We start from the raw sequence: 26,449 nt of genomic DNA, 5'->3' as shown, positions 1-26,449 counted from the left end.
CCTGAGCAAATATATGCTTCTCTTATATTTTTACATACATGCTGTTTTAATATGTCATGTGTCGTGGTAAGAAAAATAATTCTGTAGCATTTTCTCAGTCATAAAATCACTTTTTTCTTGCAAAAGTTATGCTTAATTCAGCTCCTCCTCTCAACATTTCTTTTGTCCTCACCCTCAGAGTCTAATTTTGCACTAAGAGTTTTAATCACCTTTCAATCATCTTGGTTTTCTCTATCATCATCAAGGATGATTGTAAAGAACAAGTATTTTCCATCTGTGCAGTGTCATCAATCTGTGCCCATTGCAGATACAAAATCCTGCATGAACTTTAAGATCTAAATGTTTCCAGCTTGGACCCTAGCATTTCACCTCTTGGAAATAACTTCCTTTCTCATGATTGTAGGCAACTTGTCTCTAGAAATGAGGCATTGCAAATTGTTAGGAATAGCATCTGGAACTACATTAGGCCAGTGGATTGGATTTGTTTGTAAAAGTCTTATATTCAAAATTACCTAGCACAGGCAAAAAGAGAGGCTGTATTTCTTTGTGTTACACTTTGGAGAATGTCCGTAGAATAATTGCTCACTCTGTAAGATAAATTAGCTTTATATTTGTAAATGAGTGCCCATAAATGGAGATATTAAGGTCAAGGCAGGAAGTCTTAAACCTGCACAGAAGAGTAATTCTTTAACACCATAGTTTATCATAAAATCCCAGACTGGTTTGGGCTGGAAGGGACCCTAAAGCCCATCCAGCTCCAGCTCCATGCCATGGGCAGAGACACCTTCCACTAGAGCAGGTTGCTCCAAGTCTTGTCCAACCTGGCCTTGAACACTGCCAGGGATGGGGCAGCCACAGCTTCTCTGGGCAACCTGTTCCCACATCTCTGGTCTGCTCCCACATCTCTGGCCTATCCAGGTCCCTCTGGATCCCATCCCTTCCCTCCAGTGCCTCAACCGAACCACACAGCTCAGTGTCATTGGCAAACTTGCTGAGGGCACATCAGTCCCACTGTCCATGTTGCTGGCAAAGATGTTGAACAAGATCAGTCTCAACACAGACCCATGGACACCACTCACCACGAGTCTACACTTGCACATTGAGCTGTTGACCTCAACCCTTTGAGTGCAACCATCCAGCCAGTTCCTTATCCAGTAAGTGGTCCATCCATCAAATTGATGTCTCTCTAGTTTAGAGACAAGGATGTCATGCAGGACAGTATCAAACGCCGTCATAGGATACTTGCCTTCCATCAAATAGCAAGGCAAATTTTAGCTTGCTTTCCCAGTCTTTGAGCTCGTAAGTGCTTAGGGCTCACTTTTAGGTCCAAGATCTTTTGAAGATCAAGGTTGATAACTGCGCTTGATAGTTGGGCATTGATGGCTCTGTTTCTCCCATGCTGTGACTTGCTGAGTGTCCCAGATCTTGCCTGTGAAGATGGGCTTTTTGCTGGGCTTTTCAGGGCATTCCCAAAGCTGTACAATGAACTCCCATGGGGTGGGGAGACGAGGGAGGCGGGGTTGGGCCTTGGTACTATTTTCATCAAGGTTGGATTCAGTCAGGTTACTCTGAAAAGATGAATCAAAGGGGCAAAGCAGGACACATTTTCTCCCCAGTCCCCCTCAACTCCCTGCAGAAGAAGGTCGCTATGAGGGGTATCGACTGCGACACAGGCACATGATAGAAGTGCTCACAACGGAGCTAAAGATGATTGCACAAGTCATCAAGTGTGTGGTCAATACTGCCAGCACTGCTTGTGATGGAAGGGTTTTCTTGCTCTGCTTCTTGATCTGACTGTTGATGTCGGCTGTTCCCTATTGAATTGCAAGTCACTGCCTCCCGTGCCGGTTAAATAGAGCCTAGCGATGGAGTAACATTATAGTAGTAAAAAAGAGCATACTAATGGCTGAATACAGTGTGGAGAAAAAATAGTGCACGTGAAGGAGAACTACTGTAAGAACACTAAAAATAAAAGCAATAATGTTCATGCAAAGGAAACTTAATGTGGAAATGTCACAGACTGATGAGATGCAGACTCATGAGGGACTCTTCATCAGGGACTGCAGTGACAGGACAAGGGGTGACGGGTTCAAACTGAAACAGGGGAAGTTCAGGTTAGATCTAAGGCAGAAGCTCTTCCCTGTGAGGGTGCTGAGGCGCTGGCACAGGGTGCCCAGAGAAGCTGTGGCTGCCCCATCCCTGGCAGTGTTCAAGGCCAGGTTGGAAACAGGGACTTGGAGCAACCTGGTCTGGTGTGAGGTGTCCCTGCCTGTGGTAGGGCATTGGAACTGGACAATCTTAAGGTCCCTTCCAACCCAAACCACTCTGGGATTCCATGATTCTATACAAGGACTTAATGCTCACCTGCTCACAGCACTTTGGGCAGTTACATTGCTTCAGTTTTGTCATCCTGCTTTCCTTCTGTTACTCATCCTTTGTGCTAGGATGCAAATACCGTTCTATAAAGCACCTTCCAGTGCAGCATCCTTAAGTAAAGCAACAAAGGAAATATTGTCAGCATCAGCAGGGAAAGGAAATAGGGACAGCAGACGGGAAGGAAAATAACTGACAAGTTAGCAAGAGCTAGCTTAGACCACTGAAACGTAATCTTGCAAAACAGGAATTCTTTCCATCTGTCCAACCCCACGTAGAAATGACAGTGAAGACGTTTTCCAAGATGCTATTTGTGATGTTCAGTGCACCCATATATGTATATGTGCTTGCATGCACACACTTGCTTAGTATTTCATTAAAACTCCCCCACAAAGAACTCAGGGAAAAGGAGCATCTCCTTTTGACTGTGTCTTTAACATACTGGGGAGTGTGGCCATTAATTATCATTAGAAGTATAAATCCATGTTTTCCTCGTTTCACTAAACTCCTAGGCTCAAATTCAGTAAAAAATGCCATTCTCATAACCAGCAGAAACAGTCAAATTGGATCAGCTGCATTGATTTGGGAGGGCTGGTGTTAATCCAGCAGTAAGGTAGCCCAGTTACAATCTGAATGCATCCCAGTGTTTCAGGAGTAGTTGTGCTCAGCCTTTCTGTGCTTGATATTTGTCACAGAGATTGCTTTCTGCATCCATCACTTCCATGTTAGTCCTTTGACTTGCCTGACAAGACAGATGGGAGTTGACTTCATCATGGCATGATAGCTGCCTCTTTAAATCACTTATTAACGTTAACAGTGACCTTTCCTGCAGGATAAATTAGACAGCCAGGAGGTCTTTATAACAGTTTGAGATGTCCACCTGCCGTGATGATCTTGGTGTGCATGTGTCTGTGAATTTTAGGGGATTGTTATAAATCCTCACAAATCCTGTAAGTGCAGGGAGAGCACTGGGAAGCACTGCAATTCCAGGACACTTTTTCTGGTTTTCTTGTTTCCCCCCTCCCCTTTTTTCCTCCCCTTTATTCATGTTAAATAATTCTATCTAGAGTCTCCTGCTAGGTCTGCAAACTGACTGGTGTGGAACCCAAGCTGGTTCAACAGCTTTTGACAGTTGCTCAACAAGAGGTAAAAGCATATTCAAACCCATTGAGTATCCAGTTTTTCCAGTTTGAGAACCCTTTGAACTCCCCATATGTTGATCTTTTCTCTCCCTCGGGCAGACATTAATCTCTTCTTGCTTCTCCATAAAGTACAGCCCAGGGCAAAACTGAGTTCTACTCATCCTTTAGGAGAAAACTTCAATAAAGTTCTGTATTTAATACACTGATATATTGCTTGTGCTCTTCAGCTGTGGGAGATCTGCTCTTCAGGTAGATATACTCCAAGGAAAATCACCTTTGCTTGCCATGTATTTACCATGTTTAAACTCTAGTGCTGTATCTGTGTTACCCTATAAAAGTCCATGTTTCACAAGCTGAAAGAGAAGGTTTGATGTTGTGACTCCTGTGTCTAGATACCCACAGGCTAAGATCAAGATACATTCAGTGATGCACACACTTTAAGAGCAGCCTTCCATCTGCCTTGTGTGACATTTAGTGGGAAGCAGACCTTTGGTTTTCAAAGTCAAACAGCATCTGCCACCAAAAACTGACCTCAGAATTCTAGGAAAGCTAAAAATCACATTTCTGCATGAGGGGAGGCTGAGGCTGGACATTAGGAAACATTTCTTGACTAAGAGGGTGGTCAAACACTGGAACAGGCTTCCCAGGGAGGTGAACAGTGTTTAAGAGGCATTTGGGCAACGTCCTTAACAACATGCTTTAACATTTGGGTAGCCCTGAGTTGGTCAGGCATTTGGATTAACTGGTCATTGTAGGTCCCTTTCAACTGAAAAAGTATCCTACCCTACCCTATCCTGTCCTGTTTTGTCCTATCCTATCCTATCCTATCCTATCCTATCCTATCCTATCCTATCCTATCCTATTATTTCTCATTGAACTTTTCTTCCCTATCCATTACCTATGGAGAAGATAGAGTATTTGACTCAAACTCTTGATTTCATAAAGCTTCGTATCGCAGAACACTTTATGATGAAAGCAACAACAACAACAAAACATCTTTTGTAGTGATTGGGCTGCAATAAATGTCAATGTGGATTCTCATATTTGGTGCAAGAGCCCTTTTTTCCTAAGGTAACATAATCTTTTTTGGAAATCCATCATTAACTACAAAGGATAATACAAAGTTTAAGGAACACTGAAGTGAGGCTGCAGTTCTTGAAACGTACATCAATGAAGATGATGAAGAGAATGTAGTGTCTGGCCTTTATCCTTTTGTTTTGCTCATAGAATAGAGTATGAATTAGGTACTTGTAAAAGCAAATAATAAAACAAAGTAACATTGACTTCCTCTTCTGTCCTATAAAATTATTGATCTGGTTTTAACCTAATTGGCACTTGTGAAAATAGATGGAAAAAGCAGCAGGCTATTTCTGGGATTCAAGTATTTGTTCTCAGTAAGAGAGTCGTAGACCTGCTTGTTTGGGGCTGTGTTGGCTGTCCTAAGAAGCTAAAGGTCTGAGTGCTGTAGCGTACTGTATTTGCTTTGTTCTCCTTCTCTTTAATCTCATGTTTCTAATTCTTCCTTATAAATTGGAGAACTAACAGCGCTAAAGGTGCTTTAATGTATCCATACCCAGCAATTGAGCATACACTGCTGGAAAAAAAAGAGGGTTTCAGTAAGTCTTACCTAACATCAAAATGAACAGCTGGTTAAAGGAAAGAGATAACGAAGTTGTTCTTCCAGTTACAGCCACCAGAGTTTGTGTGAAGCAAAGGAACGTTACTTCTCCTATATCTTGCCTACGAGGTCAACTGACGTATAGATTGATGCAGTATTTCTGTCACAGACATTTTGAATCAGTTATACTTTTGCCTGTGCTATAGCATTTACTGTATAGAACCCCAAATCAGTCTGTTCCCTCGATTTTAATCCTCAGACATTCTCTCTGTGGGGAAATTTACAGATGGATGAGCCCCTGATCCACAGGCTTATGTATTTGCAGGTTTGAGGAATTAATTCAATTTAGGTCTAAACTTCCCCCACTTTCTGTTAGGCAAAGCAACACTAAAGGCATCACACATAAATTCAGTGGCAGTATTTGTATTGGCTTCAACGAGCTTTTTAGCTCAGCCTCCAAGCTGTATAGTCTGGATGTTGAGCTTGGTGCTTGAAGGTACATCAGGTACATCTTATTGCTATCAAGAGGAGTTGTCCTGAAGCCTAAAACTCTGTGAGGCTCACCAGAATCAGGGTAGCTGATCACAAGTTACACATCAGGGCCTTATGGCTGATGAAACAAAGCAAACACCATGGATAAACCTGCATGCTTTTCCTTGGTATGTGATCTCAATTTACTTCATAAAGAGTAAATAAGGTAAATTGAGATGTGATATAACTGAGGATATAAATGCTTACACACTGAGCTCTCAACCTTCAATTTCTGGGGCTATCACATAATTCACAGCAAAAAAATCTTTGGAAAATGCTGTCCTGCTGCTGAAAATGACTCTCCCATGTTTGCACTGCCATGCAATAGCTCCTGTGGATATGGAGACAGATGATTCCACATCTGTTTGCCAGTACCCAAAAAGGAAGATTGTGTTTTAAAGCCTGTTTAAAACACTGCTGCCTAAACAGCCTTATCTAGCTCGCTCCTTTGGGATAAGGTTTGGACCATCTCTCCCGTAGAAACTGTTGTAGAGGCATTGCATGTGTATGTTATTGTGCATGCTGTAGCAGCGTGCAGATGTGGAAAAGGGAGGAGAAGAGAAGTAGATTTGATTTCATTCCCCAGTTCTTGTGTTTGTTCACAGCAGGTAGCCAGCAGTGGTGTTTTAGCCCAGCTAAAGATGCAGCTAGGAGCAGCAAGGTGATTTTGTATATTACCCCTCTGTGCTAATGTGATGCTGTTGTTTTCTCTGTCTGCTCTTGTAACCAAACAGAAGTACTCTGCTGTCTCCCTCTGCAACATATCCACAGAAGTCCTGAAAGTCATCAATGCCACTGAAGAGCTGATAGCAGAATCCAGTGGTCCCTGCGATTTCCCAGCTGACATTCAGGACAGGGGAAAAGGGACCTTCCCTTTGGGAACAGACCCTATCAGGCTTGATGAGCAGCTCACCACACTGGAAGAAAACGTAAGAGCATGAATCAGTATGTGAAAGTGTCCCATGTGTGAGTAAGCACGTGTGTGTGTGTGTGTGCCAATATGATGCGTTGGCAGCAAGAGTGGATGTTCACAATTAATATTGGGTTTTTAAATACACACAAAGAACAAAAATTCCTATTGCAGAGGAGTGTTCTGCTCTCTTGCTGGGGTTTTTTCCTTGAAAAGTATTTGGGGAGTGTTGGATGTTTTGGGGTTTACAGCTGATTTGAGACTCTCTATCTCAAGTTACCTTAAGCCTTCCAACCCTCTGTGGCTGTGTAGCTGCACCATGCCTGGCTGAAACCACACTCCCAAGTCCCAGCACAGCCTCATGCATGTAAGCACAGGTAGGAAATCATGTCCCCAGTCACGCATAGGAGAGTGTGTACTGCACACTTAGAAAGAGCAGGGGCTGGAGATGCAGAATTAAACAAACATTTGTTTGGCCACATCCAAATCATCTCTCCCTTTTCATGAGTACTTGTCATCTGCAGGAAAAATGCAATGCTGAATCACAGAGGGAAGTCACTACTCACTGGAACTCTTTATACATCCACATAAAGGAGTTGGTACACTTGTCACTTCCATTTTCCCTTCTTCCCACGTGTAGCTGAGTACCTGTCAGTGATTTTTTGCCCTTCATTAGGAGCTCTTCATGGTCTCACAGAAATCTGGACATGGTTTGCTTTAGCCCCAGAGTATTTCCAGACAGAATCTACGCTACTGCATCTTTCTCTGCCCCATACAGGATATGACGTAGATGGCAAAACCTCCATGGTTTCAAGATTTCACCACCACACCTCATAGTAAAGAGCCTTTAGAAATCCAAGAATCCACCCAAAGAGGATCTGGGTGTATACAAACGCTTTGGTCATTATTGCTTTCAGTAGCATTACAGGGACTGTGCATCAGTGTAGAGATTGTGGGGCCGTCAGCACAAGGTTTTACTGTAAGATGTGCATACCTCAGTGATGGTCTCTGCCATCTCAATATGAAAAGGGAATAATGACTTTCCCATCCCACATTTTTCTATCAGTTCTATTTTCTTTAGGGTTTATTTTTCCCTCTTGAAATGTACAACCTACTGTGCAGAGAATCTTGGAGCAGCATTTGAATGCATCTTTTCTTTTACTCTCTAAAGGTGTTTCTGTTCATAATGTTCCTGTTTCTTCTTTCTCTGGGCTTTTAGATGTGATAGGGCAATGTTAAAATCTGAAGGGGCTGTGGTATGTCACACCACAAGGATGTATCATCTCAATGAATGGAAAGAAGAATCAAAACCCACAAAAGCAGGAGCACTTCTGTTTAAATTAGCATGTTAACTTTATGGCTCACTTGTGCCTCCAGGTACTTCAGCTAAGATGTTAAATCAGATCACTTTTGTGTTCTGGGTACATTTGTCACAGATTTCATGCCTTCGGTTCGATTGTGGTCTTACAGGATGCAGCTCGTGCAGGATGTAGTGAATTTGTTTCTTAGCAATGTCACGTAGAATTCCAGGCTGGTTTGGGTTGGAAACGACCTTAAGATCATCCAGTTCCAACCCCCTGCCATGGGCAGGGACGCCTCACAACAGACCATGTCACCCAAAGCTCTGTCAAACCTGGCCTTGAACACTGCCAAGGATGGAGCATTCACCACCCCTTTCACATACATGAAAAGCATGTCTACATTTGTGCCTTGAAATAACTGATACAAGAGCGAGGGCAAATAAATATCATAAAAACTAAACACTTAAATCTTACTCTAGTCATTCTCCACCACCACTTTTGATGCACAAAGTCACAGCACGGCCAGAAATTATTTGAATGCCTGTTACACCAAAGGACTGTGTGATCTAGGAATTGTGAGCAGATATAATGACCCGAGTGGAAAACGTGTGAAGTGAAGATATGTGCTCAAGGAGCTGGTTCAGTCTGCCTGCCCCTTGAACCATGAACATGTTTAGTTAATGCTAGTTTGTTAGCAACATAAAGTGAGTGAGGCCACCAATGGGGGAAATCAGGTTGTATATTTATTTTCCATTGTGCTGTTACCAGCCTCATGGGAACAGTCTCTTGGCTATGTAGCAAATAAGCAGAAGGTGCAGTATTGTCCCATGGGTCATGCACAATTTTAAGCCAAAGCTAATGCCTGAAAATCACCCTTTTCTATACAGCAGGGACCTCCATCTATCTGAGTACCTTAGATTTCTTTGTGAAATAAAAGAAACACATAAAACACAGCATATCATGAATTACTGCTCCATTGAGCTGAATGGGAAACAAAGCCTTTACCTGCAGGTCTCAGAGGTACTGTACTTGTGTCTTGTATGGCACATGTAAGTCTATTGGCCCTCCAGAGGGCCAGGAGGCAGGAAGGTTTTGGCTGCTGTATATTTGGGTGAGAATGAAAATGGGAAACTGTTGTACATGTAAGCACAGATACTCTGCAAGAAGTTAATAACCATATGCTGCTGAACAGCTATTCTTAGAGTTTTGCTTGCCAGAAGGCATTAGGCGTGTTTCACACCTCATCTAAAGCTGTGTTTCATAATAAGCACAGGTTTATATGAGGTGTGATCTGATGCCTTCACTTGCAGACTTTGAGTTGTTGTGAGTAATTGGAATATCAAAAGTAAAGCAAACTTTCCAGCTTTTTTGGTTTGTTTGTTTTTGCTGGTGAACCTGGAACAGATCTGTTTTGGAATACCATTGTGGCACTTGGGACATCCGAGTGCAGCCACCTCGTGTGAATGTGTGCTTTCACATTAGGATCATAGAATCCCAGAGTGGTTTGGGTTGGAAAAGACATTACAGCTCATCCAGTTCCAACCCCCTGCCACAGGCAGGGACACCTCACCCTACACCATGTTGCCCAAGGCTCTGTCCAGCCTGCCTTGAACACTGACGGGGATGGAGCATTTACCATTTCTCTGGGTACCCTGTGCCAGCGCCTCACCACCCTCATAGCAAAGAACTTCTTTCTTATATCCAACCTGAACTTCCCCTGTTTCAGTTCGAACCCATCACCCCTTGTCCTATCGCTACAGTCCCTGATGAAGACTCCCTCTCCAGCATCCAGAGGATTCCCCTGTGGCTTTCCTCTGCCAGGTAAGTCTCCCTCTCGTGGGTTAGCAAGGAGGGAAGCTCAAAGGTATCATGGAAGATGCAGGCTGCTTAAACCTTTATGCCCCCAGAACAGAAATCAGTGATGCTCTCCCTGCCTTGGCCCTGCAGGTGTACCTGACAGCCAGCACAGTGTATGGGCTGGAGGGGCAGCTGACCAGCCTGGAAGATGCTGCACGCAAGATCAACAGTGTCACTGCAGAGTCTGAGCTGGCCCATCTGGAAGACCAAGTGGCCACAGCAGCCGCCCAGGTTCATCACGCAGAGCTTCAGGTGAGGACAGCAGCTCCTCCCCATCTGCAAGGTCACGCTGCCTTGCTGTGTGCTTCCCTGTGGTCTGCACACACTTCCTTTTGATATGTTTTGTCCCGCAGTGGACTGATGATCCGAGGATGCTGACTGCATCACAGGAGCTGAGCAAAGTGTAGTTCAGATGTGTAACTCAGCCCAATCAGGTGTACTGTCTGGGTCAGGGCAGCGATTGTGCCCCTGTGCTGGGCACTGGTGAGGCTGCACCTCGAATCCTGTGTTCAGTTCAGGGCCCCTCACTGCAAGAGAGACATTGAGGTGCTGGAGGGGGGGCAGAGAAGGGCAGCGGAGCTGGTGCAGGGCCTGGAGCACAAGTGTGATGGGGAACGGCTGAGGGACCTGGGGGGTTCAGTGTGGAGAAGAGAAAGCTCAGGGGGGACCTGATCGCTGCCTGCAACTGCCTGAGAGGAGGTTGTAGTGAGGTGGGGTCGGTCTCTGCTCCCAAGGAACAAGGGACAGGACAAAAGGAAACGGCCTCAAGCTGCCCCAGGGCAGGTTTAGATGGAGCTGAGGAACAATTCCTTCCCCAGAGGGTGCTCAGGCATTGGAACAGGCTGCCCAGGGCAGGGCTGCAGTCACCGTCCCTGCAAGTGTTCACTTGGAGGGAGGAGACGAGGCCTCAGTGCCATGGGTTAGTGGTGGCCTTGGCAGTGCTGGGAACGGTTGGACTGGGTGAGCTTAAAGGGCTTTTCCAACCTGTATTTGTCTCTTCCACTCATTTGCTTTTGCCATGGGAGTGCAGCAGCTTCAGAGTGCAGTGCTAATGCTGAGCCTGCTCCTTGCTGCCAGGCAGCTCACATGCTGTGCTCCGTGTCCCCCGCGTGGCTGTGGTCAGGCTGCAGATGCAGCATTAGGCAGTTTATCTAGTCAGCAGATTGTAAAGCACTTCCCAAAAGAAGCACTTAGCAGTTCTAACAAGAGGGACCAAGGGCAGCCAGCACCTGAGCCAAACACAGAGCCTAGCACTTGGGATTTAGCCTCTAAGCAGTACACATCCCAGCCTAAAGGCAGGTGCTCTGTGGGCTGTGATCTAGGATCTCTCTAGAGGCTCCGGATAGTCTGGGGCTCAGAAGAACTCATTGTGATCTGGTGCTAAGAGCTGAATGAAGTAACACTGCCAGTCCTCAAGGGGCTAACACTGCTAGCAACTCACTGCCAGTGCTCTCAATGACCAGGCTGTACCACCGAGGCTCTCTGACCTGGTCCAGGCTTTCTTGGGAAGTACCTGTTCATTCTACTCAGCAGGAGCATCTCCTTTTAGGACTAAGCAAAGATCTGGGAGTCTGGCATCTCTCTGATGTCAGAAGTTCATTGCTTCTGCACTAGTGGGTGACTGGCTGCGATGTTTTGTTGCCTTTGGTCATTATTTTATCGTAGATAAGTGAATGGGAGTGAGAGGGGAGGGGAAGAGAGGCCTAAGCTATAAAGGAGGATGACAGAGAGGCCAGTGAAAGCTCTTCTGCAGAGTGAACAGCTTCAGGTATCATTGTGAATCAGGAGCTGGCTTTTATGTTTGAATTCTCTGGCACTGCTTTCCCTTTTGGCAACGTGTTTCCACTAGTCTCAACATCAGCCTACTTTCCCTCAGGTGTTTGCTTTCATGGACTCTTTTCTTCCCTAGCAATTTGTTTTCCATTGAGTGTTTCTATGTAGTATGTACCTGCATTATGCACGTTTGTGTTTAACATACATATACCCTTAAATTATAAATATATAAGATCAAATGTTTTGATTTTGTGATGGAGGATGTACTTTGTGTGTGCATGGAATTATTAGTGAATTAGGAAATGTATCCCACTAAGTCATTCTTTGAATGCAGCCATTGAAAATCACAGCTTGCATGCATTTGGGATTAGGCAGCTAAAGGTAACTGGGAGATGGCAGATGCAGCTTTTCTCTCCTCCTTTCTTGTTTTCCTCAACCTTGGGGTCACAAGGTAGGTTGGATTGTTCTTGTACTTCATCTTTACTAACAAATTAAGCCCCTTTTAACATCAGGACTAAAGAATACAGGCAGATGTCAGAAGTGCTCAAGTCAGCCATCTGTTTGCATCTTCTGATTAAAGAGGGTTTGATTTGGGATGGGAGCTATTTTAGTAGTGACATTACAGTAATTTGAAAACCTCTTTTCCCCCCTCCCCATCTGTCTGTCTCTCTCTTTTATTTCCATTGAAGATTTCAGATATTGAGAGCAGAATATCAGCTCTCACAGTTGCAGGCTTGAACGTGGCTCCATGTGTTCGCCTGACAAGGAAACGGGATCAAAAGCAAACAAACCAGGTGCCAGAACATTCTGTAGTATTCCAAAATACATTGGAATCTTGCCTCCTTTTCTGTCATGGAGTAATGCTTATGTGTTGTTTACAGATGCACACAATAGACACATCAAGACAGCAGAGGAGAAAACTTCCAGCTCCACCAATAAAAGGTGCACGTCAGTTGTTACATACATTAAAGAAAGAGATTCTCTGTTTGTAAGATTCAATATAATGGGCAGTTCAGCAAAGGAGGGGAAAGATTTAAGTTACCAAATGAACAGTTTGGGTTTATCTTCTTTTTAACCCCATGGTGTGTTATCTGGCAATTTTAGGGCATGCTTCACCTTTCATTACTCTTTGTCTTGTATAATTCCACTGATTGACATGGCCTCAGACATCAGTAAATTGGGGGTATCACAGCCTGCTGGCTCTCATTTAAATTAAACCCACCTTTCTTCATGCAGCTTAGGGGAAGTTTTCTCTCTCCTCAGGTGTGACTCTGCGGGAGTATTGGTACATCTCCTTCAGTCTGCTCTGTGAAAAATCTCCCCTTTTTGTCTTTTTTTCCCAGGTGAAAAAATAGATGGTTCTCCAGTTACCACTGTCAGGACGTTCAACAGAAACTTCATGCTTCAAGGATCTCTAACACAAAGAACTAAAGAGAGGAAAAGCACTGCCAAGGACTTAATGGTAAATTCATAACATATCATAGAATCCCAGACTGGTTTGGGTTGGAAAAGACCTTAAGGTCATCCAGTTCCAACCCCCTGCCATGGGCAGGGACACCTCACACTAGAGCAAGTTCCTCCAAGCCCCTGTGTCCAACCTGGCCTTGAACACTGCCAGGGATGGGGCAGCCACAGCTTCTCTGGGCACCCTGTGCCAGCGCCTCAGCACCCTCACAGGGCAGAACTTCTGCCTTAGATCCAGCCTGAACTTCCCCTGTTTCAGTTTGAACCCATCACCCCTTGTCCTGTCATTAGTCCCTGATGAAGAGTCCCTCTCCAGCATCCTTGTAGCCCCCTTCAGACACTGGAAGCTGCTCTGAGGTCTCCACACAGCTTCTCTTCTCCAGGCTGAACAGCCCCAATGTTCTCAGCCTGGCTCCATATGGGAGGTGCTCCAGCCCATGATCACCCTTGTGGCCTCCTCTGGACTTGCTTCAGCTGCTCCATGTCCTTATGTTGAGGACACCAGAACTGCACGCATCACTAAAACTGCTGTTAAAAGCAGTAAATAGAGAGCAGTAGATGTGTAGGCAGCTGCATTTCATCATCTTCACAAAACTTCTCTTAATAGTTTGAGGAAAAAGAAGAGAGACCATTGAGGCAGCTCTGAACAAATACAACCATTGTCCTGGGAGCTGTCTGACTGTATACCATAGTCGAGCAGCTCCTGAATATCAGCTTGTGTGAATGTACCCTGGCTGCCAGGTCTCCAGGAGTGTGCTACCCTGATTAAAACCCATATCAAATCAAATCAAATCAATTGGTGCTCCCCTGCAAGTCAGACCTGACCCAGGCCCTCACAGAACCAGCTGCACACTGTAACTCAGCAGGTGAGAGTCCCCTTGAATCTCAGCAACGTTTCAGAAACGTTCAGAGGTTACCTAAGTGGAAAAGCTTGTTTTGTGGTTTGCTCATTTTCTCTCTTTCCTGTCCCTTTCTGTTCTAGGAACCTGCAATAGGATCTGCTGTGATGTACTAAACTTACTCCTACTGCCAGTAACACACTGCCTAAGGCTGTACACTAGAGTGCCTTTACTTAACAGCCATTGCATACGTCCAGCTGAAAATGGACCCTCAAGAACCTACAAAGCCTCAGTTACAGGGCTTTGTTTGGATACCTCACTGAGAAAGCCGTCCAAGTCTTCAGCATTGTGGTCTGCTAAAGGAAACTCTGCCTTAAAGTTCTCACAAAAGTCCAGACAGGATGCTGAGTTTCAAGAGCAAGGCTCCACGTTTTAAGATGCACTTTTTCTCCCTATTGATTGTACGGAAGTATGTCATCTTTACACCGCAGTATGTTTTTGTACACACAGTCAGTCAGAATGATAGGCCAGTTAATCTGCCACACCAGACCTGTGATCCATATTTGCTGGTTACTAGCATCCATGTTGTCAAGCAATAAGAACAACTCTGCGCAGCCTATGCGGGGTGGTGGGAGTGGAGAGCCAGTGTACCTCACTCTGGGAGTCAGTGGGAGGTTCTGACAGGGTTCACAGGAGGAGGTGTGGGATGTGCAAAGGCTTCTCTGCTCACTGAGGGTATGTTTGGCAGTCGCTGTTGTAGCTCCAGAGCGAGGTATTTTGCTCTTGTCAGCAGGGGGAACATGGATGTCATGTTGAAGCGTGAATTGGTAGCAGCACATGTGGACCAGATGTCTGTTATGATCCTGGTGTCTGGAAGCATCCGAGCACTGTTGTGAAACCAACACCTCTCTGTGTCTCGTTCTTCTTGGGAGCATTGTCTGCTTTGGTGGTGGCCAACCACGCTGTAGTTCAGAATAAATTCTGACCAAATCTGTTAAGGTTGGTAAAAGAAGGTGAAGACATTGTAGATGAGATCTCTGCTGGTGGTTGTAGGGTGGCTGCAGTCTGTGAGAGATTCCCTTCTGCTATTTCCTGGCTTTTCTGAGGAGGAGGCAAATGTAGCCCAGAGATCTCTTCCAACGTAGAGTAGCTGGGACCTGCTGCCATGTGCCCCCCACTACTGTTGAACCACTCTGAATTGGATTGTGAATGGTAGAATTTCATCTTTCATTGCTCGAGACCTTCAAAAGGTGAGCCCTCAAAGGTGGAAGGCCCTTGATCAGATGCCTAGGAGGGAAGATGCTGCTTACAGGGTGTCCCTCTCTCCCTTTCAGGGAGGACCTTGCCAATCTGTGGTACTTTTTGCTCTGAAGAATACAAAGGAAGTAGTTAGAGGAGGTGATAAGCCAGTGAATCTGTTACCTTCCATGCAAAGTGCAGAGCAGGTCCCCAGATGCAGAGTGGGTTGTTGTGAAGCATGCCATGAACGAAGGCGCAGGCTGGCAAGTTCCCCCTCAGCATCAAGGAGCAGTGGGTACCAGGGCAGGAGGAGAGCTGCTCTTTTCCCTGGGCCCCCAGCAAATACCCACTAGGAGTGCCACATGTTACCTGCTACATGGCAGGAATGCCATCCCCTGGAACACCAGGCTATGAAGTGGCTCCAGTTGGGCAAACAGGAGGAAAACTGGGCAAATTTCCTGGCTGGGTGGGTTTTAGTGGGGCAGGTGGGAAGGTGAGGAACGGCTGGATGGGGCAGTTGGAACAGCAGTGCCAGTTGCAAATCTGCCACTGCAGTTGACATCTAGCACTTGTCAGTACCCTGATGTCCATCTGCATGTAAGGAACCATCAGAATAAATACAACCATCTTCCCACCTGGAGTACGTAAGCATCACTCCATCCCTTCAAGGGATTCCCATCTGCCCAAGATCTACCCAGATGTGTTTGTTCTGGGTGAAATTCTGCCCTGCTCTCACACAATCCTAGCTCTCTGAAATTGCTTTTGCACAGGTATGAGGGTAGAATTGGGCCCACTCTGTTTAATATATAAATATATATATATAAAACAAATATATTTTATTTATATATGCAATCCAGTAAAGGAGATTAAACAGAGTAGGATGCCTAGGGATTTGTTATCCAGTCTCCTCCTCCTTCCTTGACTGTTCTCTTGTATGTATACAGCACATTCCCAGGTTCTGGTTTATGCAGGTATGCGTGTTATGAAACGTCATTAATGGTGGTTGGTCTACATATCTGTCTAATAACTAATAACTAATCTCGTGTATGTAATATCAATACAGAAATGACTACTTTTAATAGAATTAACTCTTTGGCTTTTGTTCTGTTAGTGCGATTTAAACAAGCCAACGCCGTTCGGAATAGGTCGTTTTTTCCTTAAGAGGCATGAAAAGCATCTATTATCGTGTTACAATGTTAAAATATTCAGTCTTTGACAGAAAAAAAACGTGTACTGTGTAGGCATTGCAGCAACAAAATAGAAAAAGATAAAAAAATTCCCCCCCCGCTCCAAGGCATTTGACTTCTTCCAGGTGTTGATTGTGCCAAATACGTGCAAAGATATAATCCACTGGTTTAAAAAAGTCCTCAAAGCGTCTGCTAGAGCACACAAAGACTTATTTTGTCATCGAGTGATTTCAATCTTCAGTGTTAATATTTATATTTAGATTGATTTTTATAAATGAAAACTATTTTACTGGGCAAAACGAGGACTAGATGATCTATTGGGTTCAGTTGGAGTGAATGTTAAGTTTGCCTTGTTATTATTATCTGCGTACTCACCAAGAACTGTTGTCCAGAGGAATTATAAAAGAGTAAAAGTGGTTTATGAACAGAATGCCTTTGATTCATAAAGAAAAACCAAAAGTTGCTCTCTGGTGTTTGCATTTCCGTGCACTTGGGCCAGGAAGCCTGTCCACAGCGACCCGTCACAGCCTCCCTTAGCTGAGGTGAGGAGCACGCAGTAACACGCTCGGTTCATGTCCATGGGGCTGCGGTGGGAGGAATGCCGTTGGGAACGCCTCATGGTGAGTCTTCTCCAAGCTCCCAAGTCTGCTGGGTGAAATAGCATCTCAAAAGGCACGATTGCGCCCAAAGGGAGAGCAAGAAGCTCAACCTAGATAATCATAGTCTGGTGTGTCCAAAGTCTCATGCAGTGAATGCTCATCAGAACACTTTTTGATTAGCATCTTTTCTCCACCATGAGTGTGTTCATTTAAACCCGCATGTTTTAAGTAATACTTTGGGTCAGCAGGTAGTATTTAGATATAGTAGCAAATAGCAGATAGTATTAGAAATAGTATTATAAATAAGCACATAGTATTCTAAATAGTAGTAAATACCCTATTATAGTAAAAATCCAAAGAGAACAAAAAGGGTTAAATCACCTACAGTGATGAATTCAACCACTATTAAATTGTAGTAGTAATTCCAAGAAGGCACAGTTAGAAATGCAAGTTCATTTCAGTGTCCCTTTTGCAGAACGGCTGTGGCCTGGATTTAACCATTGGTCATTAGCTAAATTGTCAACTATCTTTTTTGGATACAAGCCATAGATTAAACTGCATTCAAATATTATTGCTGGTAATAGATATGAATCAAGATTAAACATACTGTAAATAACATGTCTTACTAATATAACATAGTTAATCACCATGGCAGATGTATTGAGCCACAGCCCCAGGCTCATAGATGTGGACTAAGGTAGCAGCAGCACATGGCTTGTGATCCTCCAAGAGTGACTTTAGCTTGACCAGGTAACGTGGTTACAAACACCTGCATCGTTTCAAAGGGAATCAGCTGGTTTGGGCACTGACCCCTTTTGGGCAGTGGTGCACAACTACCTGCAGTAGGCACAGAATTACTCTTCAAAGTTCAATCAGCCTCTATTTTTGTTCTCTTCAGCAGGGAGAAAACACTTATCCTTGATAGGAGCAGCTTTTTGTTCAGTGAGATACCTCTCCAGCAGTACAGGAAGAATCATGAAGTGCCAGTGGACAGTTCAGGGCAACATTCCTACAGGTGGATGCTAACAAGCTATGTAAAAACTACACAGAGAGCACCAGCATTACTGCAGGTACATTAAAAATGAATGAGAGCCTTTATTCTTTCTTCCAACCATTGCTTTTTATTTTTTACATATCAACAGCCATTTACTTTGAAATGTGACAGGAAGGTTTCATGATAGACTTAACACTGCAGAGTTTAAATCCCAGCACAAAGGCTGTGTGCGTTTTGGTAGACTGAACGTTACAGTGAACAGCATCAGGAAATGGGTGGGGACAGAAGACAAAGAATAAGCTGTGGTGGCACTTAGTTCTAGTGTCCATGCACTGCCTTTTACCTTCACCCTGAACACGTTTCTCTTTGAAGGAACTTGCACAAGGAGCAGAAAGAAGAGCAGGGTGGGATTGCTAGGCAAAAGCAGAACTGGTGCCTGAGGTGCAGGGAAAGATGTGATTCCAAGCACAGAGGTTGGGTTGCCACCTCAGGGAACAGAGGTCACCAGTCACTGTCTTGTGTGCCCAACACTTTGTGCTCCCACAAAGTGTTCAAGATATAATCCAGGTGTCTGCTCGCAGGCTTTAGGCTGTCAGGGTTGCTCCTCAGCTGCCTCTTCCCAAAGCGACCGATGGGGCGCACGCCACGGCCCACGTACCAAAAAGGATCGATCTCAGGACCTGGAATTCAAAGCAGTCCATGAAGCATCTACCACTGCACTTACAGGCAACATTTCCTGAACATCTGGAGAGTGCTGGATGGCTTAGCCCAAGAGAAAACACAAGGGGAAAGGCTGCAGCCAGACACACGACTTCGGGGTGTCTTTGAAGGTTGCTTTCCATGTGTAAAGACCAAAGGAGGAAGATTCAGATGCAGAAATAACTTTCATCTGTCTGGGCTGCAGCCTGCAGATCATGGAATCCCAGACTGGTTTGGGGTGAAATGACCTTAAGATCATCCAGTTCCAACCCCTGCCATGGGCAGGGACACCTCACAACAGGCCAGGTTGTTCCAAGCCCCTGCGTCCAACCTGGCCTTGAACACTGCCAGGGATGGGGCAGCCACAGCTTCTCTGAGCACCCTGTGCCAGCGCCTCAGCACCCTCACAGGGAAGAGCTTCTGCCTAAGAGCTCACCTCAATCTCCCCTCTGGCAGGTTGAAGCCATCCCCCTTGTCCTGTGCCTACAGGCCCTTGTCCAAAGTCTCTCTCCAGCATCCTTGTAATCTAACGTAAGCCGAAGTATCCATCCGATTCAGGAGGGCACAGGATGCTTTAAAACAGATCTGAACCTTGGAAGAGGTGTCGGTGCAAGGTACAAACACCACAGTACCTCCACCATCTTTAAAACTCTCTTCTCTTAGCTAAAGCCCTGAAGTCCAGCCATCCAGCTCCATCACTGCTATATATACCAGGTACACTAACTCTACAGAGTAACATCCACTGGAGTGCAGGGGGGTTCCTGTGAGATGGAAGCATGAAAACCTAATTCTTGTTCACTTAGGAAGTTGTTTCCTATGGAAAATGGATGACATTTTGCTTTGAAAGCATCTGAAATACACTTATACCTGACTTACTTACTTTGATAGTCTCATCTAGGTTTAGAGCAGGTGTGGAGAGGGGTATATGTTATACTAAAAGACTAAGATACAACAAGAGGGAATATCTACAAAGTGCTGGAGATGATGCCATCCCAAGGAAATGCCAAATGATTCCAAAGGACTGTCAGGAACAGGGACACATTTGAATTGAAGTGCATTATAGATTATCCACCTCATAGGAAGGTTTCAGGCAAGGCAGCAGGATTTTCCCCTGTGCATTTTGATGCATGAACAGAGAAAATAGAAACCCCCCTTTGGCTGGACTTTTTTCTCTATCAGTGCATGTTTGAAGTCTTCCCACACGTTTAACCCCCTCCTGCCCACCAGCACCCAAACAAGGTCACTTTCTTCACCTGGGTACATAAAAACCGAGGTTCCCACCATCACTAATGCTCTTTAATGGGGAAAGGTGTCCCACTGAGAGCCCATGTGCCTTACTCCCCGCACCTCCTCTCCCCCACTCCACATACAGTTACCAGCCTTTGCTCCTTGGGGGAAGATGACATTTCCTGATACAGATTTTCCTCAGAAACCTTTTGGCCTGTGTGTTTGTTAGCTTTTACTCAGGTGATACGGGACTGTGTGTGTGTCCCCCCTCCAGCCTTGGTTCCTCACAGCATCTCTAAATGGAGACCCTTCAACCACTGACTTGCATTTTGACTTGGAGACAACTCGTGGTTCCAGACAGAAATGAAGATGTCTGTAGAGCAAACTTAAGCTTCTGGCCCTTGCTTTCTTCTTACTGTATAGAAGTAGTTGTGAACTACTTTGGCTCCACAGGGCACAGCTGAAATTTCAAGCCTATTGCATTCCATCAGGTGATGCTCATACTTACTCCTGTTGTCTATCTGGTGTTTAAATGGTCTGCTCTGTCCTGAAGCAAAGCTGAGCGATACCAGGAGCACCAGCAGGTAGACAGTGACCATCTTTAAGTGCTTTGGTGACCACTGGGCACGCGGTGTCCACGAGATTGGATGCCACATGATGGAGCAGCGGTGGGAAGGCTGTGAGGAGGTAAGTGAACATAGGGAACACGTTATGAGTTAAAGCTCTCAAGGTGAAGGAAGGTATTGACTGTAACGGGGCATTTCTATCAATCAGACCCATGTCACAACTCAGTTCTGTGAAACACTGGTGCTGGGGCTGTTCTGGGTATTTCTGTTTGAAGGCAAAGGCTATGCAGTGAGCCATCTACTGAGGTAACTCTGCAACCAGCAGGTTTTGCTCACCACCAGTGAAAGCCTCTCTCTTGGCTTCACAGGACACTGGAGTCCTGGCCCTGAGCTTGCTTCTGACTTTCTATGTGGCCCCCTGTATGAGCATGGGCACTGGCCACCAAAATGTGGTTTAGCTACTGCCTTTCACCCCTTCCTCACTTGCAAAATATGTCTAACGTTTGCATTTTACACATTCCTTGTACAACTAAATGTGTTTCAGTAGGGACAGGACAAGGGGGGATGGCTTTAACCTGACAGGGGGGAGACTGAGATGAGCTCTTAGGCACAAGCTGTTTCCTGTGAGGGTGCTGAGGCGCTGGCACAGGGTGCCCAGAGAAGCTGTGGCTGCCCCATCCCTGGCAGTGTTCAAGTGTTCAACCTGCTCTAGTGTGAGGTGTCCCTGCCCATGGCAGGGGGTTGGAACTGGATGATCTTAAGGTCCTTTCCAACCCAAACCAGTCTGGGATTCTATGAAAGGGAACATTCTGCCTGTGTCACCAATTCCTTGCTGACCCTGTCAGTGGCAGTTTGTAGGAGCTTCCTCACAGCAGCATTCCCACATGCCATGCAAGGACAGTCTGCCTTGAACACACAAGGTCTGCCTGCATATTAGGCAGTATGGAGCCTCTGCTTACAGAGTCAGCAGGAGCCCATTTGCTTAAGCATCCCTTAGGCAGATATGCAGGTACAGAGCTATAGGAAATCCTCTTGTCAGTACCTGCACAGAGGCTTCTTTTTGTGTTTTTTCCCGTGTGGTTGTCAAAATCCTAACCTGCTTTCAGTACAGGCAAGCAGGAATGAACATCTTTTGATGCGAGATGCTCCTAAGCACACCACACAGGCAATGCAGCAGCAGCACGTGGAGAACGTGCTTGTGTCTCATTGAAATGCAAAGTCAAAAGCTCCTCAAGCCCCAGTTATCACTGAAGGCTTGTTTGGGGGTTTTTATCCCACATCAACAATTAAGTCAGCAGGCAACTCGGAGAACACTGATTTTAACCCACCATTTCAACAGAACCATGAGTTAACTTTTCTAACTCACATATCTCATGCCAACCTCGTGCCAATCAGGATTTTGGCACATAAAAGCACACGGGATGAGTTTTGGTTTCAGCTGGTGTGTCTCTCACATTGCTCCATGTTTAGCAAAGCCTTAAATTCAATGAGACAAGAGGATGGTGTTTTGGGGAATCTCCCTGGTGTGCTTACAGGGCTGCTGACAGGCTTTCCAGATTACCTCCTGCCTAGTTTTTGCCTGGGAACTGAGTGACAGAAAGGAAGAGCTTGCCTGGAGCTCATTGTTAATGACAGACAGAAACACAGGGAAAAGCTTTTAGCACAAGCTTTCTCCTAAGCAGTCCTGTGTCTCAAGTCCCCACCATTCTGGCTGTGCCATTATTTACTTGTTGCCATTTTTTGCTCAGGGCTTCCACTGCTCCTCAGTACGTAACATCCCTAAACAGCGAGGGAGCTCAGCACCTCAAATCCTCCCTAATTTTTGCTCCTCCTAATCATCCCACCCCATTTGTATGGGGAGAAGCTGAGGAAGAGATGCCACAAACTTAACCCCGTGTGCTGCTGAGCATCTGTACCTTGTCAGTAGGCTATGAGGATAAGCACAAAATCTGGTTATCCACTTCCACGAGTAATGGGGCTGGAGGTGGTCTGTGAGCAACTCGGGTCCAGGCCTGCCTTAGCCCACAGATCTATAGCTTTCTTCCAAAGGGAGAGCTGAAAAACAAGACCTCCTGCAGTCACTCTGTGTGTGTCCTCCACTTCCAACCAGTGAATGAGCCCCCAAAGCTTGGAAAACTGACTAGTTTCAACAAAGCACAATGAGAAGTTTCAGGACTGATTTTCCCCTGGAGCTCAGCAGCAGTCAGCACTGATGCCACTTGGGCAGTTTGCTGCTTCTGCTTTGTCCCTGAGCAGAAAGAGCCCTTACATTTTGACTGAGCAACGCCTGTGAGAGCTATCTGGCAATTCCTATCAGCATGGGAGGGGAAAGGTAAAGCCATTAATAACATTACAGTGAACCCACAGCATCACAGCTTGCTGTGAGGCTGCCTCACACAAGCCATGGGACACGAGCCTGGCACACAGGGGCTCTCAGCACACCAAACTCAAGCTCTGCTGCAGATCCATGAGGTCTAAGCCTCCCATGGATGTCATAGAATCCCAGACTGGTTTGGGTTGGAAAGGACCTTGAGATCATCCAGTTCCAACCCCCTGCCATGGGCAGGGACACCTCACACCAGACCAGGTTGCTCCAAGCCCCGGTGTCCAACCTGGCCTTGAACACTGCCAGGGATGGGGCAGCCACAGCTTCTCTGGGCATCCTGTGCCAGCGCCTCAGCACCCTCACAGGGAAGAACTTCTGCCTTAGATCTAACCTGAACTTCCCCTGTTTCAGTTTGAACCCATCACCCCTTGTCCTGTCACTACAGTCCCTACTGAAGACATGTCCTCAGAAGATAAGGTGCTACTAACACTTTAAATCCTAAAATAGCATCTTCCTCAAGATCAGCACTGTGTATACCCCCTCCCATGCAAACACAAATAGCTTTCAAGCTTGAAAGCAGTGCTGGAGATCCCCACATGAGACCAAATCTCTGCTGAAGCCAGGCCTGGGACCATGGCTCATTTCAGGGCTGAGCAGCACAAGAGGCTGGGCTCTCCATGCAGGGGCTAAACACTGCCTGTAGTGTTTAGCATGGTCCCTCCAGTGCAACACCTGAGCAGAAGTCAGTGAGCACAGAGCACGGCTGAGCGCATCAGTGCAGAAAGGCTGAAGCTCCAAAGGAACAAAAGGACATTCAGGCAGAAAGAGGCAGGACAAACACTGAAGCAGACAGCGCGAGGCACTCACCTGCTTGCACCAGAGCCACTCCTCAGGTAGCCACTGCTGCAAGGAGAAGCAGGGCAGCTGCTGGGGGCTTGTGCCTTTTATCCTGGGAGGAACTGGGCTCGAGGGAGTGCGGGGGAGCCAAGAGGGGGGCCAGGAGCACGTCAGCAGCACCAGTGAGCAGTCTGAGTTTGCGGAAGGAGGGGTTGAGAACTGTGACAGGAACCCTCAGAAAGCCATTGATCAGGAGCCGAGGACAGCACCAGCACATGGCAGGGTGCTGAGACACCCCCCCAGCACACCAGGAGGGGGGCAGAGTGGAGGAGGTCGCTGCCACATCCCTATGGATGTGGGGACACGGCATAACGGAGTAGCACGGGCTGCCAGCTCCCTGCACAGCACAGCCAAGCTCTCTGTGCTGCCTGGCTGAGATGTTCTGCCTGAAGTACGTGTCTGCAGGGGGAAAACACTCATGGTGGGGTTGAGGTGTGGCGAGGAGATGGACAGTGGGGAGCTCTCAGGGCCAGCAAGCTGGAGCAGTGAGTCCATGCATCCTTTCCCAGGCCTTGCTCCTCTTGGTATTGTCCCATCACTATGTTTTGCTTAGAATCTTACTTGATGGCAGCTCTAAGCCCCTAAGCCATGACTGGGATCAATTTATCCCCATTTAAGTCTTAGGCCATACTGCAATACAGCACCCAAGGAGCTGATGGGATCGGTTGTGGGTCAGTGCTTCAGCAGGTGCTGACCAACTTTGAGGCTCATATCTTGAGCGATATTGTATTGCTACAGCAGCAGATACCTCACTCCCTCCGCATCGTTCTGCAGGGGCTGAGACAGGCAGTGTCACCGCAGGCTCTCTTGCTGACACCCTTGCAGGTGCATGGGTGCTCTGCTCCTGTGAGACTGATGACCGGGAGGAGACTGAATAAGAACTGCTGCAACCCCATCAGGGTGAAGCGTAGGTTCAATAACAGCTCTGTTGTTCAGTTTCTCTATGAGGATGCTTTCAGTCGGGGAGCAGCTCAATGTACAAATGACACTATTTCACTGCAGCAATACTCTTCCATTCTCTGATTTCCACCTAGTAACAGCTAAAAGAAGTGTCTCCCTCATCCAAGTTTTCAAGAGTTTAATCAGGCTGCTCAGGATTACAACTGCAAAACGTGAAGAGCACTCCATGTCTGTGCTAGCACAAAAGGTCCTTCTACAGCTAACACAATCGATAGTGTATACACATGCTTTCTTCAGCATCCTCCTTTTAGCGTGTTCCCTTTGAACCTTGCCAACGCTCCCTGCCTAAAAATCAATCTGCATCTAAGGAGCAGGCAGTGACTGTGCTTCTGCTGTGATAATTGCATGTGTATGCATGGAGAGGGTACCTTCTTAGTAAGTAAAACCCTTTACGGGTTTGCATCACAGATCTCTTCCCTTACTGATCTTCACGTTGATTTTGAGCGGAAAATGTGGGTATCCTTCCCTGATCTCTAGTGGGGATGATCTTAAGGTCCTTTCCAACCCTAACTGTTCTATGAGTCTATGATTCAGAACACAGTGTCAATTCAAGCAGCCAAACCACACTGTTAATTACACGGAGCGTTGCGCTGTTCTTCACTGATACCCAGGTTACCGAAAAGCCAGGAGTGGCTGGATTTTGGAGCTATGTTTTAAGCTGGGAAACAGGACCATCTAGTGGTTAACACAGACGTCTCCCCTCCTTTCCCTCTCCCTAACCTTCTCCCTCTTTCTCTCCTCTCCCGGACAGAACACGCGGAGCTGGGGGGCAGAGCCCAGCCACAGCCCCGGCAACGCCGCTTCCACACCGGTGTCCACCAGGACCTCTCCTCTCTGCCCCTTTTTAACCCCGGCTGTGGCTCTCGGCAGCGGCTTCTCCCTTCGCCCCCGCAGCCCCGGACCTTCCGTCGGGACCCATCACCGCCCCTCGCGTCAGCCGGAGCCCCACGGGGCCGGTTCTGGGCAATGACCCTGTCCCGGTCCAGGAGGGCCCGAGCCAGGGCGATTCCTTGTTATACCCAGGGTGAGATTAAGGCACAAAGGAGGTCATCTCCTCACACAAACAGTCAGATGCCAAAGCCCACGGTGTGTGGGGTGACTCTTGGCACCCCCCAGACACTTCTCACTGCTTGCCCCCTCCCGTGTGTCACTGATGTTAAGACGCTTTGAGATGCTGGTTGTGCTCCCCCTTCACTCCAAGGGTGCCGAGGTGCTGGGAAGGCAGCCCTGGACGGGGCAGTGGAGGCGTCAGAGCTGCTCCCTTCCAGCTGCAGCTGAGCGAGGGTTGCAGGGTGCCCAGCAGGTCCCTATCATCCCAATGGCCTCACCTGGAGCCTCCCCAGCCACACACCCTTCCCCATTGGCCCCAGCTCTGTATTTAAGCTCAGGTCAGGAGCTCTGAGAGCTGTGTTTTAAATCTTCTTCTTTTCTATGAGTTTTTCTGTTTTATTGCTGTATTTATTGTCCATCTTTATTGCAGTAGTGCCACTGGGCTGCCTTTGACTCCTGTTTGGCTGCTGTTAGCGGGGTCGTGTGTATGGGGACAACCCCTGGTTTCCTGCTGCCTGTAGGCTTAGGTATGTTTGCCTTCTGGGTTCACTCTCATGTGCCTGCCTTGCCTGAGCTGGTACCAGTGTGGGGCTGCATGGTAGGGGCTGTTCCACTCCAGTGCCAGGCTGCGAGGGACAATGCGGGGCGGATACAGGAACCCGCATCCCACCCGAGGTGCCCATGGGGGTACTTGGGGCAGGAAGGGTCGGGGGGGTCCCCTGCGCTTGGAGGGGCCCCAGGAGCCGCAGGGTGAAGCGATGGTGCCGGGGGGCACGGGGCAGGAAGCCGAGGGTCACTGGGAGGCCATAGGGGGCGCCGCAGGGGCGCGCTGGGCCGGACGTCGGTCACCCGGCGGCGGGAGGCGAGGCCGGAGCGGGCGGAGGGGCCGGAACGAAC

General features: G+C 46.8%; 2 protein-coding genes across 8 annotated transcripts in view; one reads left to right on the top strand and one right to left on the bottom strand.

Moving 5' to 3' along the window:
- The window catches only part of MYRIP (myosin VIIA and Rab interacting protein), a 208,874-nt gene extending 192,176 nt beyond the window's left edge, over nt 1-16,698 (top strand). For 6 of the 7 annotated variants that reach the window (XM_062621852.1, XM_062621851.1, XM_062621853.1 and 3 more), the window contains 6 exons: nt 6,399-6,593; nt 9,823-9,984; nt 12,195-12,299; nt 12,387-12,447; nt 12,849-12,967; nt 13,952-16,698. In XM_062621852.1, the coding sequence (XP_062477836.1) occupies nt 6,399-6,593; nt 9,823-9,984; nt 12,195-12,299; nt 12,387-12,447; nt 12,849-12,967; nt 13,952-13,984 (675 nt within the window). In that variant the 3' untranslated portion in view covers nt 13,985-16,698. The remainder of the gene's footprint in view (nt 1-6,398; nt 6,594-9,822; nt 9,985-12,194; nt 12,300-12,386; nt 12,448-12,848; nt 12,968-13,951) is intronic. The other variant, XM_062621856.1, reaches the window with a different exon arrangement.
- Nucleotides 16,699-17,737: 1,039 nt separating this feature from the next.
- On the bottom strand, nt 17,738-20,743 carry LOC134165279 (prolactin-releasing peptide-like). The gene is made up of 2 exons (XM_062621898.1): nt 20,262-20,743; nt 17,738-18,507 (listed from the first exon to the last, which is right to left on the bottom strand). The coding sequence occupies exons 1-2, from the start codon at nt 20,407-20,409 to the stop codon at nt 18,329-18,331; spliced, it is 327 nt and encodes a 108-aa protein (XP_062477882.1). The 5' UTR covers nt 20,410-20,743; the 3' UTR covers nt 17,738-18,328.
- Nucleotides 20,744-26,449: the final 5,706 nt, after the last annotated feature.

Source organism: Pezoporus occidentalis, unplaced genomic scaffold, assembly GCF_034315485.1.
Source record: "Pezoporus occidentalis ecotype Australia unplaced genomic scaffold, CSIRO_AGI_Poc_V1 ctg235, whole genome shotgun sequence".
NCBI classification, from domain to species: domain Eukaryota; kingdom Metazoa; phylum Chordata; class Aves; order Psittaciformes; family Psittacidae; genus Pezoporus; species Pezoporus occidentalis.
Note: the sequence above shows the minus strand (reverse complement) of the source record. Positions and strands in the feature narration are given on the sequence as shown.